Source organism: Neoarthrinium moseri (genome assembly GCF_022829205.1).
Source record: "Neoarthrinium moseri strain CBS 164.80 chromosome Unknown scaffold33_Wmoseri_CBS_16480, whole genome shotgun sequence".
In the NCBI taxonomy this organism is placed as follows: domain Eukaryota; kingdom Fungi; phylum Ascomycota; class Sordariomycetes; order Amphisphaeriales; family Apiosporaceae; genus Neoarthrinium; species Neoarthrinium moseri.
The window spans coordinates 378,552-393,496 of record NW_026055147.1 but is presented as its reverse complement, the minus strand read 5'-3'; the positions used below and the strand labels follow the sequence as shown (position 1 = coordinate 393,496).

The following is a 14,945-nucleotide window of genomic DNA, read 5'->3' as shown; positions in this document are numbered from 1 at the left end:
ATTAGGAAACCATAGTCGCTGGAGTAGTTGGATAAGCTTTAGGTTCCGTGATTTCCGCAACCGTCAGCTTTGACATGTTGACCGAATGCACTTCGGTTCGTATTGATAAAGTCTCTCAAAGCCGAACCCCGCAATTCTATGGCAGTCAGTTGGGGAGGTTGGCAATGACAGCAGCAGAGGCGAGCAATATGCACATGAACGACAACCTGCAGTCTGCAAGCAGGGAGAAGCCGTCAGCTGACTGGCCAATGCTCTAGTTATCGACAATACTTGGGCATGGGTCGGCATATGTAGGGTGGTGCATGAAGGACGCAGGAATATCAGCCTCGTTTCTGGCAGCATCCCACCACATGGAATGCACACCGGCATGGGTAATGGGATAGGATATGGAGTCTGAAGGCTCCATTCGCCGCTACTATCGAGGCATTGCGATTGAAGCCGGAGTTCCGTTCTCCTCTACCGCTACCTGTGGTGACGAATCATCTTGCACAATACGATCGTAGTCGACGCTGGGAAAACTTGGTCCAGCCACTCGGTCCACTTCCACGTAGCGAGACGCGTGTACTACTTGACTACGCAGTGGCGGCCTGGCTGCGATGCGGCCTCTTCGACTGCTCGGTGTGGCTCAGCGAGACAATTGGGGAGCGGGCCAGGGCTAGATGCTAGCTAGTTGACCTCTTAGAAACGTGTACATTTAGGCTCTTCGCGGGAGAGTTTTAGGGGTTGGTCTCGTGTTGACAGCCGGAGTTAAGTTACAATTGCTGCAAGCTGGGGGAAGTGCGTCCCGGCCCGGGGTCATTCAATGCAATGACGTCGCTATTCCCGGGCGTGAAGGCAGCTTGAAACACTAAGAGGATGCTCAGCCGCGACGGAGCAGAGAGGATGCGTCTCTGGCATTCCAGAAGGGGATGCTATGAAGATCAGGATCCGAGAGCAATGAAACATTGGCACAACTTTGTTTGGGGCCCCGTGGGCGGTATGACGCATAGTTGCGACAAAAACAGGCAGATCATGGTAAATAAACAGCATGGTGGATGCCAAGGTTAAAGGGGCTGTTTTGAAGGTCCTGTCTGAAGCTGTGGAATTTGTGAGATGAGACACTGTTACAGAAAGAGACAGTCACGCCTGTGATGCTCACTGGCTGCTCCATGCAAGACACAGGCGGCTGCCAGTACGCACCCTGTACAGCAGCGTGTATTGAGAAACGCGAAGCCTTGCGAGCGTTCGTTGCCTTTGCAGATCTCGACACCATACTGAATCTAGGATAGGTTGATAGTCTAGTTACGGCAGCTGTTCAACGGATCGCACGCTGCTGTTTCGGCTGCATTGAACGAATTGATCGGATTGCGATGGCGAGGTTGCTATAGCTGGGACGAAATAAAGCTTTCAAAGGAGAGCCAGAGGTGGTGCGCCGACTGGTTCAACCTCTCCATATGGTAATGCATATGATGATCTCGCGGTTGCACATTCAACGGTGATTGTGTCATGTTGATAGCGGTTCTCCATCAAAATGAATTTGCGGTGGTTGACAAAGATGACAATTGGCGCCTATCTACGGTAGCCGGGGGCTCGAGGGGTAGACAAGCCATATCCAAGATGAAAGCCAAGATGAGGAACCACAATATCTCGACCTATGGCAATCGTGGACAATGCGGGCTCTCCCGGCTATTGCTGATCGGACTGTTTAGCTAACACGTCGGCCGGGCAGTGGTCAAATGGTGGACTCTGTACGTCTGATGATCCTGCGCATCCATATGTTGGAGACGCCCGCGTAGCTCCATTTATCTATTATCGTCACCCCATGAGTAGACAGCGAGGTGCTGAAAGCATCCCGGAATGGCCCCAAAATAGGTGAAGCACACTATGCAATTCAAGCCTTGGATAATGGCACTGGCAGCGACTACTACTATGTAGGAGCGGGTCCGAGGCGGAATGGAGAACCTGCTGCGTACAGAGACCGTCCTGAAAAATTATCCCAGTTGTGTCGTCATTATCGAGATGGTGTTCAATGCAAAGTGGAGGCCCGAAACGGCTACCGAGGAAAGCGAAAACTCTCTCGTGGCCGCCTCGCGATGCACGCACGACCAATTGACTATAGTCGCCAGGTTGCATATATAGATCTTGATAGCAACGACTAAAGGCAATAAGCGACGACTCTCTCGTGGCAGCTTTGTGCCCTCACAGGACATTGGACGCCAACGATCAAGAGCTGTTTGTTGACTGTCGCATGTGAAGAGCGAGCATACCATAGTACGCAGATGGAATAGGCAGTGGGCCCGTCATGGTTGTCCCCAAGCAAGGCCAAGGGCGCGAGGCGCAGCCCAGATGGCCATCGGCCGCTACCTTGGATACCTAGGTAGGGTTCTGACTGGTTCGTCGAGAAGCAGCCAATGCAACGGAGATTCGTACCGGCGGCGTATCTGCAGATGCGGCCAGGCACGCGGTGGATACGCCCCCGATTGATTCCCTCCCAGATGGCCCGTCGTCGGTAGAAGGCATTGAGTAGGTAATCAAAGGCATCTCCAGGATGAGCGAGGCCAAATGCTTGACTTCATGACCCCGTCGAGCGCGATGGTCGATTGATTTCTCCAGTGTGCTCGGACAAGGGGGGCCAAATGGCACCGGCTTGCGAATCAGAACGTGCAACGGCCAGATACGCGGCGAGTTCAACGCGCAATCTCGCCCACACCATCGAGGTTCGGGAAAGTATCGGCAGGGGGGGGCAGAGTGAATGCCCCGTAATGGTGCATGCGCTTGCAGGAGATTCCCTGCTTGCCGAACTAGGGACGGACAGGAGCAATCTCGCCAATTGAACGATCAATCTTGCTGTGAGAGACTGCGACACTACGCAAGAGTTGGATCGACTTTCCGTGGGAGGCCGTGGCGCCGTTTGGCCACCAGAGAGAGGGTGCCGAGCAGAGCGGGAGCTTAGGAGGGCTCCTCGATGGCCACTGACTGGTGGGTGCATTCAAGCTGGACGTGACTTGTCGCCTGTCTAGCCTCTGAGGGAAGCGGCGTGGGCTCTTCGTATGCATCCAACACAAACCTGGCCATCCGTACATATGTATGTACAGTAGCTCGTACATGTCATGTAGTGGTGTGGTGCCGAGAGATAACCCTTGACTTGGCCTGGACTGCGTGGATGGTCAGCCAGGCATGAGGGTGAAAAAGGGGATGGATATGTACATGCATGCCTCAACCCCGAAATGGTAACAGTTTGTGTGTGCACCAGAGCATGTGTGAGTGTAGTGTAGTTGTTATGTATGTGTGCTAGGCATGTGCGGTACCGTACGGTGTTCCTTGGACCCCCCATGTGCCGCCGCGTCGACGTGCACAAACTGGACTCATCATTGATTGCTTGAATTGAACTGAACTGATTGATTGGGATCTCTGATGCTGGCAGGGTATCATTTCACTCCCCCCTGGGCCATCCGTAGCAAGCGTAGCACTAACTTGGACAGACCCGTCAGTGCTCCTCTTGGCCGCGCTCCTTGCCCACTTCTCTGCCCAAAGGTGGTCTGGGATTTTCCCTTTTCTCGCGCACACCCCCCGGCACCAGGTACCGCGCCATTCTCCATCTCTGGATTCCAAAACGTTTCGGCTTTCCCTGGACGTCAACACTCTTCTTTCCCTCTTTTCCCATCTTCTTTCCCACTCTCCCCTTCGGATTCATTCGTTTGTCGATATTCCCATCTAACAGAGGAAGAGCCACTCGCTCTTACACCTTCCTCTACTTAATACCTCCCGACTTGTGAAAGGAGTGACCCGTTGCCCCAAGCAGTCCCCGACCGACCCGACGACATTTTCCGCTCGCGTCTATCAAAGGGAAAAAAACAAGACTCACCAGTTGGGTATTCGGCTGTGAGGACTAGAAGAGAGACTAGTTCCTAGAACACTATCTATCGGATTCTTTAGAAAAAGGTAAGTTGAGACGCGATCTCGGTCACTATTTTCTATTCCAACCTTGGCGTCGACAAAATCTGGCTCTGGAACGGATACATGGCACAGAGCCATCCCAACGGATGGGTGAAGCCGCCCGAGGATGGACCAATTGCCGGCCGGTCTCGAATCCAGGATGTTCTCGCACTCCCCCGTCGCCCTCTCCCCCCTCTTTTTGGTTGGAGATCCTTCGCCTCCCGGTACTTCAGGGGAACAACCGCGATGTCTCCGGGTCGGACCACCCACGGCAAAGACGGACAAGAGGGCCTCCAAGCTGTATCTGCACGCTACTGTAGTCTGAGACTAGCGCAACTGGCACAAAGCGTGGGCTGCTGCTCGACGTGGTGGTGGTGGCTGCCGCCCAACCGCCATGAACGAAGCTAGAGTCAATTGGAGAAACTGCACTGAGCAGCCCGGGACCGATTACCGTTGGAAATTGGCCTCCCTCCGAGATGGCCAGATGGCCATTGCCGCATGGCCTTGCATGACATGGCTTCATACTACAAGCGCTGCAAGCAGCTATTCAGCGTCAGGTAGCCGATGTCTCGCTCTGCACACAATCCCATCAGTCGCCAGTCGCTCTCGGTACCTCTCCAACCGGCCACATACGTCCAGCCATCCTGTCTGGCTCCCCAACCGCCCTTTCCCAAGTTGTGGATTGTCGGCTTTCCTCTCCTTTCGAGGCGTTGATCCATCTGACTTGGCTGTGACTACTTTCTGGTCGCCATTGTCTGGCAAGTCGGTCTTGGAGTATTCGCTGCTCTCGTCCCTCGCGAGCTCCCAATCATCCATTTCTGTCCCGTCACAACATCACTTTTTGGAACGTCCGACCCAATTCTTTCGCGATACAGATATCTACACATTTCCGGACGCACTGCCAACTGTTTAGAAGGACAACATCTGCGCCGTTCTCATTATTGTTTTCTACACGCTCTCAAAACGAGCTCTCATCAAGCATCCTTGACCCCTGCTGACTGATCCGACGAGCAGTAACCCTTCAAAATGTACAGCAAGACCTTTGTCTCCGCCGCCGCGGCGCTCGCCATGGTCTCTGGTGAGTCCACTGCTTCCACATGCTTTAACATGGCTTGCTTGCTAATCCCATTCCAATCCCAGGCGTTGCCGCTGTGAGCTGTGATGATCCCACCGCCACTATCGCCTCGGCTGCCGATGCCACCACCGTCGCCAGCTGCGACTCCATTGAGGGCTCCGTCGTCGTCGACTCCTCGTCCGGCAGCCAGATTGACTTCTCCGGCTCGCTGACCAAGATCGGAGGTGATCTTATCGTCCTGAACAACGGCGGCCTGATCTCCCTGTCGTCCACCTCGCTTGAGTCGATTGGTGGCGCGTTCCAGGTCAAGAATGTCACTCTTCTGTCGACCCTCAAGTTCACTGCGCTGTCATCTGTGGGTACCATTGACTGGTCCTCGCTGAACGCCCTTGAGCAACTCACCTTCGGCACCCCTGGTGTCGTCTCCGCCAAGGAGGTTACCATTGCCGATACCTTCCTGAACACCCTGGATGGTATCAACGTGCACAGTCTCGACAAGATGGACATCAACAACAACCACCGTCTCACTGATTTCACCACCGAGCTGAACAACCTGACCACTCTGCTCAACATCAACGCCAACGGTCCCAAGCTCAGCGTTAACATGCCCAACCTCATCTGGGCTGCCAACATGACCATCTCTAACGTCACCAAGTTCTCCGCCCAGTCTTTGGAGTCCATCAACGGATCCCTCCGTTTTGACTCCAACTTCTTCGACACCTTCAGCGCCCCCAACTTGACCGAGGTTCAGACCGGTGACCTGTCGTTCGTCAGCAACGCCAACGTCACTAACATCACCCTGCCCCTGCTGGAGAAGATCGGTGGTGGTTTCACCATTGCCAACAACACTGCCATGGAGGATCTGAACGGCTTCCCTAAGCTTTCCATGGTTGGTGGTGCCGTCAAGCTCCGAGGTTCCTTCTCGTCTGTCGAGCTTCCCGCTCTTGATGATGTTCGCGGTGCCTTCGATCTGTCCTCCACCGGCGATATCAAGACTTCGTGCGAGGCTTTCAGCTCAAAGGCCGGCAGTGAGATCCAGGGCGAGTACTCTTGCACCAGCAACAACGCCAACGCCAACAACGACACCGACTCCACTGGTGGCGACAGCACCACGGACGAGAGCGCTGCTGGTGCTCTCCAAGGCATGAGCATGTCATGGTTGGTCAGCTTGGTGTCGATTGCCGGTTTCGTCGTCGCTTTCTTGTAAGCTGGTATGATGGTTGCTGGGAATTCAGGAGGCGTTTTTCAGACTTTCCATTTCCGATTGTCATCAAAACTCTTGTCATTGTCATTTCACCCGTGCTGCATGATACCGCAGCGAGGGCTACGTACAAGGATCCGCTAGACTAATACTGACGCATTTTACTGAAACGGTCTTTTCTTGCGTGATACACTTGCCTGGGCCTTTCTAATTCTGGGACGCACACCAGTTGGCCATCGGAATGGTGATGCAATACTTTCGAGTACACACTGGCGTCGGGGAAACAAGTTGGGAGATTGTGGAAAGCCACGGGACGTGGCTGGCGGTACTTTGGCTTGGCGACTTGGTCTGCAGTTCTGTTGCTTGTCAAGCTCCCGTGTCAAATGGGAGTAGTGTGTTTTAGTGACGTTGGATTTATATAAATGGCCAACGATGGTGTAGTCTGATGATGGAAGTACACATAGGTTCCCTTTTCCTCTTAGTCGTAGTAAACCTATAACATGTCTTGTGCGTAATAATAGAGTCGACAAATTCAATTTGTACGATCTTCAGCTGCCGCTCTCACCAGATCTTGACAACCCATCCTGCGTCTCATCGTGAGGGTATACATCAACCTGATGGGACGTTTCCCAATGATGCCGCCAAGTTCCTTCCACACGTGTTGGTTAGTCGTGTGAATCTGGTCATTATTCCAGTCTTTCTGTACTACCTACAGACATAAGAGCAGGGGTCTCGATAGCTCTGGACCCCATCTTCCGCATCTGGTCGTCTGCTGACAGACAAATGGGATTATTCCCCGTCTTCTTGTTTGCTGATTCGCCCTGCTTGCTGTCCCCCCTGGTCCCCGTCTCACCACACGCTCTTCCCGTTAGACAAACAGCGGCCAGCCATGTCGTGCGTCAGGGTTTCCGACGGGCTCCCAGCGAAGTGCCGCCGTTGCTTGGCTAGATTGCCGAGATCTACGAGCTCTCCGAGTCTCAAGAGGCTGAGCATGTGAACACAGCTGGGGCAGTCACGTATGAACTCTAGCCTCGACTTTGTCGTGCATGTCACCCACACTGCCGTCCTCCTTGGACACTGGGGTCGCCTACAATGTGGGGTATCTTTTGACGTCTTTCAACACACTCGTTCTATGTACAGCTCTCCTGCTCGGCAGACTGCCTCGTAACCCTTGGCCGGTGTCAGAGCACAGACTCGATGACCAGCGATGCCCCTGTAGATGTAGCGCGCTCACTCTGCCACCCGGACCGTTACTCATATATCCCCTTCTCAAACATCTCCCCGTCGTAATACCGCGGCTCGATGCTGCTGCCCGCAAACACCCGCCCGTCCAGCGCGTTGACGGCCCGCAGCGCGCTGACCGTGTCGACGAACTTGATGTAGACGCTGCCCGTCCCACCGGCGACGTCGATGTACAGGCGCTCGACGCGGCCGTACTTGTCGCCGCACTCCTCGCCGATCTCCTGGCCGAGGCCGTCCTCCATCTCGGCGCGGAGGTCTGATATGTTGTCTAGCATATGCCGCAGTACGATCACGTTCGACACGGGACCGAACTTGCTGGCCGTCTCCGAGGAGCTCGACGAGCTGGCGGCGTTCGGGTTGGCCTTGGGCTCGATGATGCGGCCCCGTCCGCCTGGCTCGGCCCACCCGCCTCCCTCGGCGTCCGACCTTTTCTTGCGCTTTTCGACTTGGACTCGGATCGGCGCGATGATGCCCGTACCTTCGGCTCCGAGACCTTGGCCTTTACTCCAGCCGTATTTAGCCATCAGGCGGGCGGCAAACCCTCTCTGTCCTGGTCTGCTGGTGCGTGTAGCATCTGAGTCTGCCGGCTCGGCTGCGTCCTCATCCATAGCGTCCGGGCCGGGGTTATTGGGCTCAGCCGGTGGCGAGGCAGGCGGAGGCTGGGTATAGCGGACGGGCGCACGAGAGATGGTCGGTGCGTCTGGCTCGAGGGGCGGAGGCGGAGGCGGAGGTATGGCCATCGAGGACGCCGGAAGCTCGGCATGAGCTGCCTCCGGAGGTGGAGGAGGCGATGATGACCTTGGAGGCGGCGGAGGAGGTGCAACACCCTGTGACAGGGCAAGGCGGCGAGCGTAGGCATCGTCGCCTGTTTTGTCGTCAGGGATGGGAGCTCGAGGTGGTGACGCGGGCGGCGGCGCAAAGGAATAAGACGGCGGGGGAGCAAATTGATCTGAGTAGAAACACATGTTAGCAATGGTATGGAGAGCTGGAATGGATCGCAGAACGTACTCATCATCGGCCTGTCTTCTTCCTCGTCACTATCCCAACTCGACTGCCTCTTGGCGGGGCGCCGGTGCCTGTAGAGCATGGCCTTCCATTCCCTCACCTCCCTGATGCGCTCGTCACTGCGCAGGTACTCATCCACGTTGGTCGGCCTCGAGGGGTCGTAGATCTCGTCCCAGTCCGTCTCGGCGGGCGCATTGTTGTTCTTCTTTTTCTTGTTCTTCCTCGGTCGCGGCCGCTTCTCACCGGCGTACATCCACTCATCCTCCTCGGTGACGGCCCAGTCGGCCAGTGTGCTCTTGACTGGAGCCGCGGCTGCGGCTGCGGCGTTGCCCCCACTGGAAACAGGCGCACCAGGCGGCGCGGCCTTGGGGAAGGTGGCCTTGGGCTTCTGCGTCTTTGGCTGGGGCCGCCGAATGGGCTGGAAACGCAGAGACGGGTCAACGGGCTTCTTGGCCGCGGCGGCCTCCTGCTCTTTGACCGCGTCGAGCGCTTGCTGGGAGACCTGCGGCGCCCGCGATATCGAGGCTGCGGCGTCGGTGGGAGGGTCGAGCAGGTCGGCGTACAGCGACAAGCCGCCAGCGGGCTTTGGAGGGGGAGCGCCCGACATGGCTCAAGCGCAGTCGATGAGTCTTTGCGGCATGTGTAGCCAGGCTGCAGATGAAGACGGAGGCAGGTGTCGTCGGCCGCGGATGTCTCCAGTATCGCTATCGCAGCGGTGCCTCAGCCTCGTCCGTCTCTGGTAAGGCAGGTTGTCTGAGCTCCGACTTGGCTGGGTACCTAGGTAATCTTTGGTTACCCCCAGGTTCCCTAATGGATTCCAGGTTCCGGCTACGGGGACCTGGGGCCTGTGGGCGTTGAGCCACTGGGGGCCCCTAGGGGCCCCTACAGGGACCGGGGCTCGCTGGGAGCTCCCCGCCTGTGAGCTCCAGGGCTCTGTGTGGCGGCCGACAGCGCCAGGACGGGTGGACTGGTGGACGGGTCTGCGCTAAGTTGCCTAGGTACCTCGTCACGCACCTGCAATGAGCTACCTATCAGCCCGCGGACCTTTCTCAACTTACCACAACCCTTGTCCAGACTGCCGGAGGTGTGCTGATCTTACAAGCACGAGCTGCATGATCCGACCGTCTGGTTCCTTTAGCCTCCTCCAGAAGTGCGAGATTTCATGGTCCAGAGCATACTCAAGCAGGTCGGACTCTCCTTTTTCTGTCCCCGTAGATTTCTTCTTGTCCCTTAAAGTCGCAAGTTATAGATTCCCTTTCAATCTAGATACTCCTTCGTCTCTTCGCTCTCCAGATCGCTTCCCCGTTGCACACCGGCGCACTGCACATATCAGACAGAACCCCCCACCGCCAGAATGGCCACTCTACAAACCGCAGTCCGAGGCTCCCCGAGCTCTGTGGCCGTCATCGTCCCCTCGAAGCCCCATGCCCTCACAGTAACTTACGGCGACCTTGCCGCTGAGTGCACCTCCTTCCAGCGCAAGCTGGCCGCCATCGGAATCGGCCGCGGCTCGCCCGTCTCGATAGCCGTCGTCAACTCGTATGAGTTCATCGTGTCTTTCGAGGCTGCCTCCTGGCAACGCGGCATCTCCGCGCCCCTGAACCCGGCATACAAGCAGGACGAGTTCGAGTTCTACATCGAGGATATCAAATCGGAGCTTGTCTTGGTGCCCAGGGGGGCTTTCGCGGCGAACGCCCCGGCCGTCAGGGCTGCTAAGAAGTTCAATGCTGCTGTTGCCGAGTGTTACTGGGACGATGTTAAGAAGGAGGTCGCTCTAGATGTTAAGGATTTGGGTCAGTTGAAGGGGAAGAGCAAGCAGGAGCTGTTGAAGGCACAGAGTGATGATGTTGCATTGGTACTACACACCAGGTACGTACAAGATGCTATGAATGATTCATGCATGCATGCATGCAGCCAAGGCCGAATGCTGATGAATTGGGGTATAGCGGAACTACCTCGAGGCCCAAAGTTGTAGGTTCGCCCTCTATACGTGATTCTATATTCCGTTGACGTCTTTGTATAGGTGCCATTGACTCACCGCAACCTGGTACGGACGATGGGTATGCAATTCTTATCGGATATATTCACTCAAGACCACTCCACTAACTGCACGCCAGGCAACATCCAATCAACTTACAACCTCACAGCAGAGGATCGGACGATGCTTGTGATGCCCTTGTTCCATGTCCACGGCCTGCTGTGTGCCCTCCTTGCGCCTCTGTACTGCGGCGGCTCCATGGTGGTGCCCACCAAGTTCTCGGCCTCCGAGTTCTGGAGCGACTTCAAGACGCACAAGGCAAACTGGTACACGGCCGTACCGACGATTCACCAGATCCTGCTCAAGTCCCCTGTTCCCACCCCCCTCCCGCAGATTCGCTTCATCCGCTCCTGCTCATCTCCACTTTCACCGGCCGTCTTCGAGAAGCTTGAGGCCACCTTCAAGGCCCCTGTTCTCGAAGCCTATGCCATGACGGAAGCCGCCCATCAGATGTCTTCCAACCCGCTGCCTCCGGCGAAGCGCAAGCCGGGCACGGTCGGCCTTGGTCAGGGTGTCGAGATGAAGATTCTCAACGAGGCCGGCGACGAGCTGCCCCAAGGGTCCGAGGGGGAGATCTGCATCCGTGGCGAGAATGTCACCAAGGGCTACCTGAACAATCCCAAGGCGAACGCCGAGGCTTATACCAAGTCTGGCTTCTTCCGCACCGGCGATCAGGGAAAGAAGGACGAGGATGGATACATCATCATCACAGGCCGAATCAAGGAGCTCATCAACAAGGGAGGCGAGAAGATCAGTCCCATTGAGCTCGACAACGTGTTGACGAGGCACCCCGTGGTGAGCGAGGCGGTCAGCTTTGCTGTTCCGGATGAGATGTATGGACAGGATGTGGGGGTTGCTGTCGTTCTTAAACCCGGCGAGAAGCTATCCCAGGAGGAGTTGAGGGCCTGGATGGCGGAGAGGGTTGCAAAGTTCAAGGTACCCGTGAAGGTGAGTCTCCCAGCATGATTCAGTGGTTTGAACCCGACCAAGTAGCTAACCGTGCCCAAGATTTACTTCACGGAAATCATGCCCAAGACGGCGACTGGAAAAATCCAGAGACGCATTGTTGCTGAGACGATGCAGAAGCAGGACAATCCAAAGGCCAAGCTATAAGGGGATTCATATTTCGGAATAAGCGGTTGGATATTCAAAGTAGACGTCACTACAGGTAGAGCGAACCATAGAGAGCCACCGACACGCGTTAGAGGAGAAGCAAAGACATAAGACATAAGACGTAAGACGTAGACGTAAAGACTCAACGAAGATGCTCAAACCAGCATCGCAATTCAAATTTAGATTTTTCATCTCACACATCATGGGTATCTTGTACTTATAACTCCCCTTTTTCGCCAATGCAGGAGCGTATGAGCGCCAAGCCCCATATAACAGCTAGCCAGCAACGTAAACCGCAAATGCCAAACGCCGCCCACGCCGACTTGTTTCGAAAGAAGCGATCGCAAACCGCCACGCCAGTGCCCCCCCAAAAAACATAAACCCGCAGAAAGCGCCATGCAGCGTAAAACAATCAAGCTCTCAAAATCCATCATCTAGCCCATGGAGAAATAGGCATCCTCGTCCACGTCTTCACCGTCGCCGGTCTGCTCCGCTGCCGCCGCTTCGACTGGGCGGAAGCTTCCCGCCGCGGCTGCTGCTGTTGTTGTTGTTACTGTTGCCGTTGTTGCCGCCGCCTCGGCCAGGAACCCCGACCGCGACTGCTCCTGCCGCCGCCGCTCGGTCTCGACCCGCAGCAGGCTGTAGCGCACGGCCTGGTCCAGCGAGCTGTAGACGGTGATGAGCTCGCCCGAGGCGTCGGCCACGGTGGACGGCGCGGGCTCGTCTTCTGGCGCGCTGGACGCCGAGGACGGGCTCGACTCGGCCGCCGAGAACAGGGACGCGGCGTCCTCCTCCTCCTCCGCCGACATGCTGGAGCAGGCGCTGCCGCCGCCGCCGCCGCCGCCGCCGTAGTAGTAGGCTCTCTTGTGTGGCGACATGGCCGAGAGCGCCTCCAGGTTCAGGCGCGTGAGCGGTGCTGCTTGGGTCATGGTAGCACCGGACGCTTGGTTGTGTGAAAAGGTTGAGTGGTTGTTATAAGTAGGTTGGAGTGCTTAGTAGGTGCTGCCCTCTTGGAGGGGCTCGTTCCTGAGCGAGGTTGCTTATGTGTGTCTGTGTGCGTGTGTGTGTGTATGTGTAAGAGCACGCGTGTGTAGCTCAGTAATCGAGCGGTCAGGTTCTGTATGTAAGGTGAGGGAGGCTCTTTGTAGGGATTTATCTAGGACGATGGGATGGTGTTCTCGAAGGTCCTGGAGGGAAGAGCAGTAATGATTATGTATGTATGTACGTGTGGTTTGGCCCAGCAGCTTCGCACACCGCCAAGCGCGAAGCGGCCCTTTTCCTTGCCCAGGGCCTAAGACGTCGATGTTCCAGGGCCAAGGCCAATGACTATCTCGCGCCTCCCGCCCCGGTCTAACGGACGACTCATATTCACATGGGGCCTAGAATTCCAGGGTCCAGAGCGTTGAGGGGGGAGGTGGTGGTGCAGCATTGCCTCACTTCCCCCCAATGACGCACCTGTCATGTGAGCCGATGATCGCCGGCAATAGCCTGCAGGCCAAGGGCTCAGAGCCAAACCTCGGCCGCAGGTGCCGGGCAGGGTCGTGGGCTTGGCAATCTTGGCTGTCGCGCTTCTCCCTCAATTGGCCAATGGGCAGAGTCGCTGAGATAGCTGCGAGATTCGGACCTCGCGCTATCTCGCGACGAACGGGATGCGAGGCGCCCCGGATATCCCGGGGGCGGTGCTCGTGTCTTTTTTATCCATCTCTTCGTGTCTCTTGACCTTGATCTCAGGTAAGAGTTGCCATCAAGCACTCTGTCAGTCGGTCGGTCATCCGTCCAGGTCAGCAGGCCCCCCGCAGAGTTTGCGATAAGCTCCAGCGTCTCCCTACGGCTGACGCCGAGTGCATATGTACCCCACTGAATAGTGACAGCTTGGCCACGCACTATTCGGCGGTGATCCTCGACGATCTGCGCGCATCCATGATATAACACGCCCCGTTTCATAGCCAGACCGTGCCAGGCAGAGCAAATTATACTTATCTTAAACCAACCACAGATATAAAAAGACTCTTGGCTCAGCTGATAGGTTTCTGGCGCTGGGCGGTCGAGCTTGGCGCCCAGGGCCTTATAATAGGGGCACGCGGCCGACACCTGGGCGCTCTGGCACTCTTTGTTTCACAAACTTCGTCAAATCTCGTTTCAACCACGAAATTGAAGAGCCTTGGCTTCTGGGATTACTGACGATCACAGCTCGAGAAGATGAGTAAGTACCTGGCGTTGGAAGCTGAGCAGACGCAGACCCTGTGATGATCACTAGTTGGCGAGGAGACCATTCCGGTGTTCCACCTGATCTTGATACTGTTTAGCCACCAGGCCATGTTGAATCTCGGTGTCAGTAATCACTCCATAGATTGCATTGCACCCACAGTTGGTAAACAGAAACGCGGCATCGGACTGCTTGTATACGTACATAAGCAAGGTACAGTATTCTATTTTGTGTTCAAGTTGTGGTCCGCTCTTTACCTTCATCTTTTCCAGATCGGTTCCCAGAGTTTCTGGATCCACCTAGAACAGGCACCAAAACAATCCCTTCAGCCTAAGAAGACCTTAGCAAGTCTTTTCTTCATGCTATCCAACTTGATTCTTTAGGAACGATCGAAAAGACAAGCTGTCGACCATTCCTATAGACAATGTTTCAAATGGGTTTGGAATTTTTCTTACTGTGGAGTGAGAGACGTGTTTCGTAAACGCCATATCTCTTGGAGGGGCATATTTTCCCACAACGCGTTATGGTCGTGGAATGTTTATTGCACATTCGCCACATTCCCGAATATGTCCTGATCTTGTGATACTATTATGTTCAGACGGCTCCGATTTGGAGCCTTGATGACCGTCACATGTATCGATGATCGCCTGGGCTCCTTAGCCTACCCAGCGACCATTATCTGGGTATGCTACCAATATAACTAGCACAAAACCGGAGATGTTCCTGGAAACATATAAGTCACTGCTACCAAAGCTACCAAGCTTGGTGCCCAGACATTGCGAACTCATATAGTTACAAAATGGGTGGGTCAGGGCAAGTTGACCCACCATGGCTGTTTGCTGTCATAGCTCCACGCAGGCTCCAAATTACTTGGAAGTCAATAGGACGGTCTGGTGTAGCACTACCTCGTCACGTTTGGAGAGAAACGAAGCCAAGAAAAATGTAAGGGAACGTTTGTGTTTTGCCCAGCGCAAGCTGAGATCTTGTCGAACCTGCTCTATTTATAACCGTCCTCGTTTGCCAATCTCTCCCCATCAGTACATGGGCGCTTGATTGGCACACGGGTCAACCCCGTAGCCTACCGTGACCAGGTGGCCGAGTTGCTGTTGAATGGCTTTGTTAACCAGCTGGTTGCCCACGGTAGCAGGCA

General features: G+C 55.6%; 4 protein-coding genes across 4 annotated transcripts; 2 read left to right on the top strand and 2 right to left on the bottom strand.

Moving 5' to 3' along the window:
- Window positions 1-4,941: 4,941 nt before the first annotated feature.
- Window positions 4,942-6,197, top strand: JN550_008175 (uncharacterized protein; the record flags this gene model as incomplete). The annotated part of the gene is made up of 2 exons (XM_049320108.1): window positions 4,942-4,993; window positions 5,056-6,197. 2 exons carry the CDS (start codon window positions 4,942-4,944, stop codon window positions 6,195-6,197), a joined length of 1,194 nt encoding a protein of 397 aa, XP_049169962.1.
- A 1,244-nt stretch (window positions 6,198-7,441) lies between these two features.
- On the bottom strand, window positions 7,442-9,045 carry JN550_008174 (uncharacterized protein; the record flags this gene model as incomplete). The annotated part of the gene is made up of 2 exons (XM_049320107.1): window positions 7,442-8,382; window positions 8,442-9,045. The coding sequence occupies 2 exons, from the start codon at window positions 9,043-9,045 to the stop codon at window positions 7,442-7,444; spliced, it is 1,545 nt and encodes a 514-aa protein (XP_049169961.1).
- Window positions 9,046-9,792: 747 nt separating this feature from the next.
- JN550_008173 (uncharacterized protein) lies at window positions 9,793-11,589 on the top strand (the record flags this gene model as incomplete). The annotated part of the gene is made up of 5 exons (XM_049320106.1): window positions 9,793-10,307; window positions 10,358-10,409; window positions 10,462-10,498; window positions 10,556-11,424; window positions 11,485-11,589. 5 exons carry the CDS (start codon window positions 9,793-9,795, stop codon window positions 11,587-11,589), a joined length of 1,578 nt encoding a protein of 525 aa, XP_049169960.1.
- A 434-nt stretch (window positions 11,590-12,023) lies between these two features.
- JN550_008172 (uncharacterized protein) lies at window positions 12,024-12,518 on the bottom strand (the record flags this gene model as incomplete). The annotated part of the gene is made up of 1 exon (XM_049320105.1): window positions 12,024-12,518. One exon carries the CDS (start codon window positions 12,516-12,518, stop codon window positions 12,024-12,026), a length of 495 nt encoding a protein of 164 aa, XP_049169959.1.
- Window positions 12,519-14,945: the final 2,427 nt, after the last annotated feature.